The 230-nt window shown below is 65.2% G+C and overlaps 1 protein-coding gene across 1 annotated transcript in view; it reads right to left on the minus strand.

Moving 5' to 3' along the window:
* Positions 1–230, minus strand: part of ERFE (erythroferrone) — an 8,381-nt gene that overhangs the window by 3,879 nt on the left and 4,272 nt on the right. The window contains 1 exon segment of the mRNA XM_007452912.1: positions 200–230. This exon segment is cut by the window's right edge and continues 15 nt beyond it. Coding sequence (XP_007452974.1) covers positions 200–230 — 31 coding nt within the window.

Raw genomic sequence — 230 nt, forward strand, 5'->3', positions numbered from 1 at the left:
CACCACCCTCTCCCACCTCCCCCCCAAGCTCCTGACCCACGGCCTTGACCCAGGCCAGCACCAGAGCAGAAGCCTCCTTGGGATACCGATCAACAGACAAAGGTCTAGCCCACCTCAGCTCCTCCAGGATGCCCTCCCCGGCCCCGCTCACACCAGGGGTGGGGTGGGTGAGGTGGGTGGGGTGGGTGCCCCTCCCTACCTTTCAGCAGCAGCTGGAACTCTTTCAGCAG

The sequence above is a fragment of the Lipotes vexillifer genome, unplaced genomic scaffold (assembly GCF_000442215.2).
Source record: "Lipotes vexillifer unplaced genomic scaffold, Lipotes_vexillifer_v1.1 scaffold652, whole genome shotgun sequence".
Classification (NCBI taxonomy): Eukaryota; Metazoa; Chordata; class Mammalia; order Artiodactyla; family Lipotidae; genus Lipotes; species Lipotes vexillifer.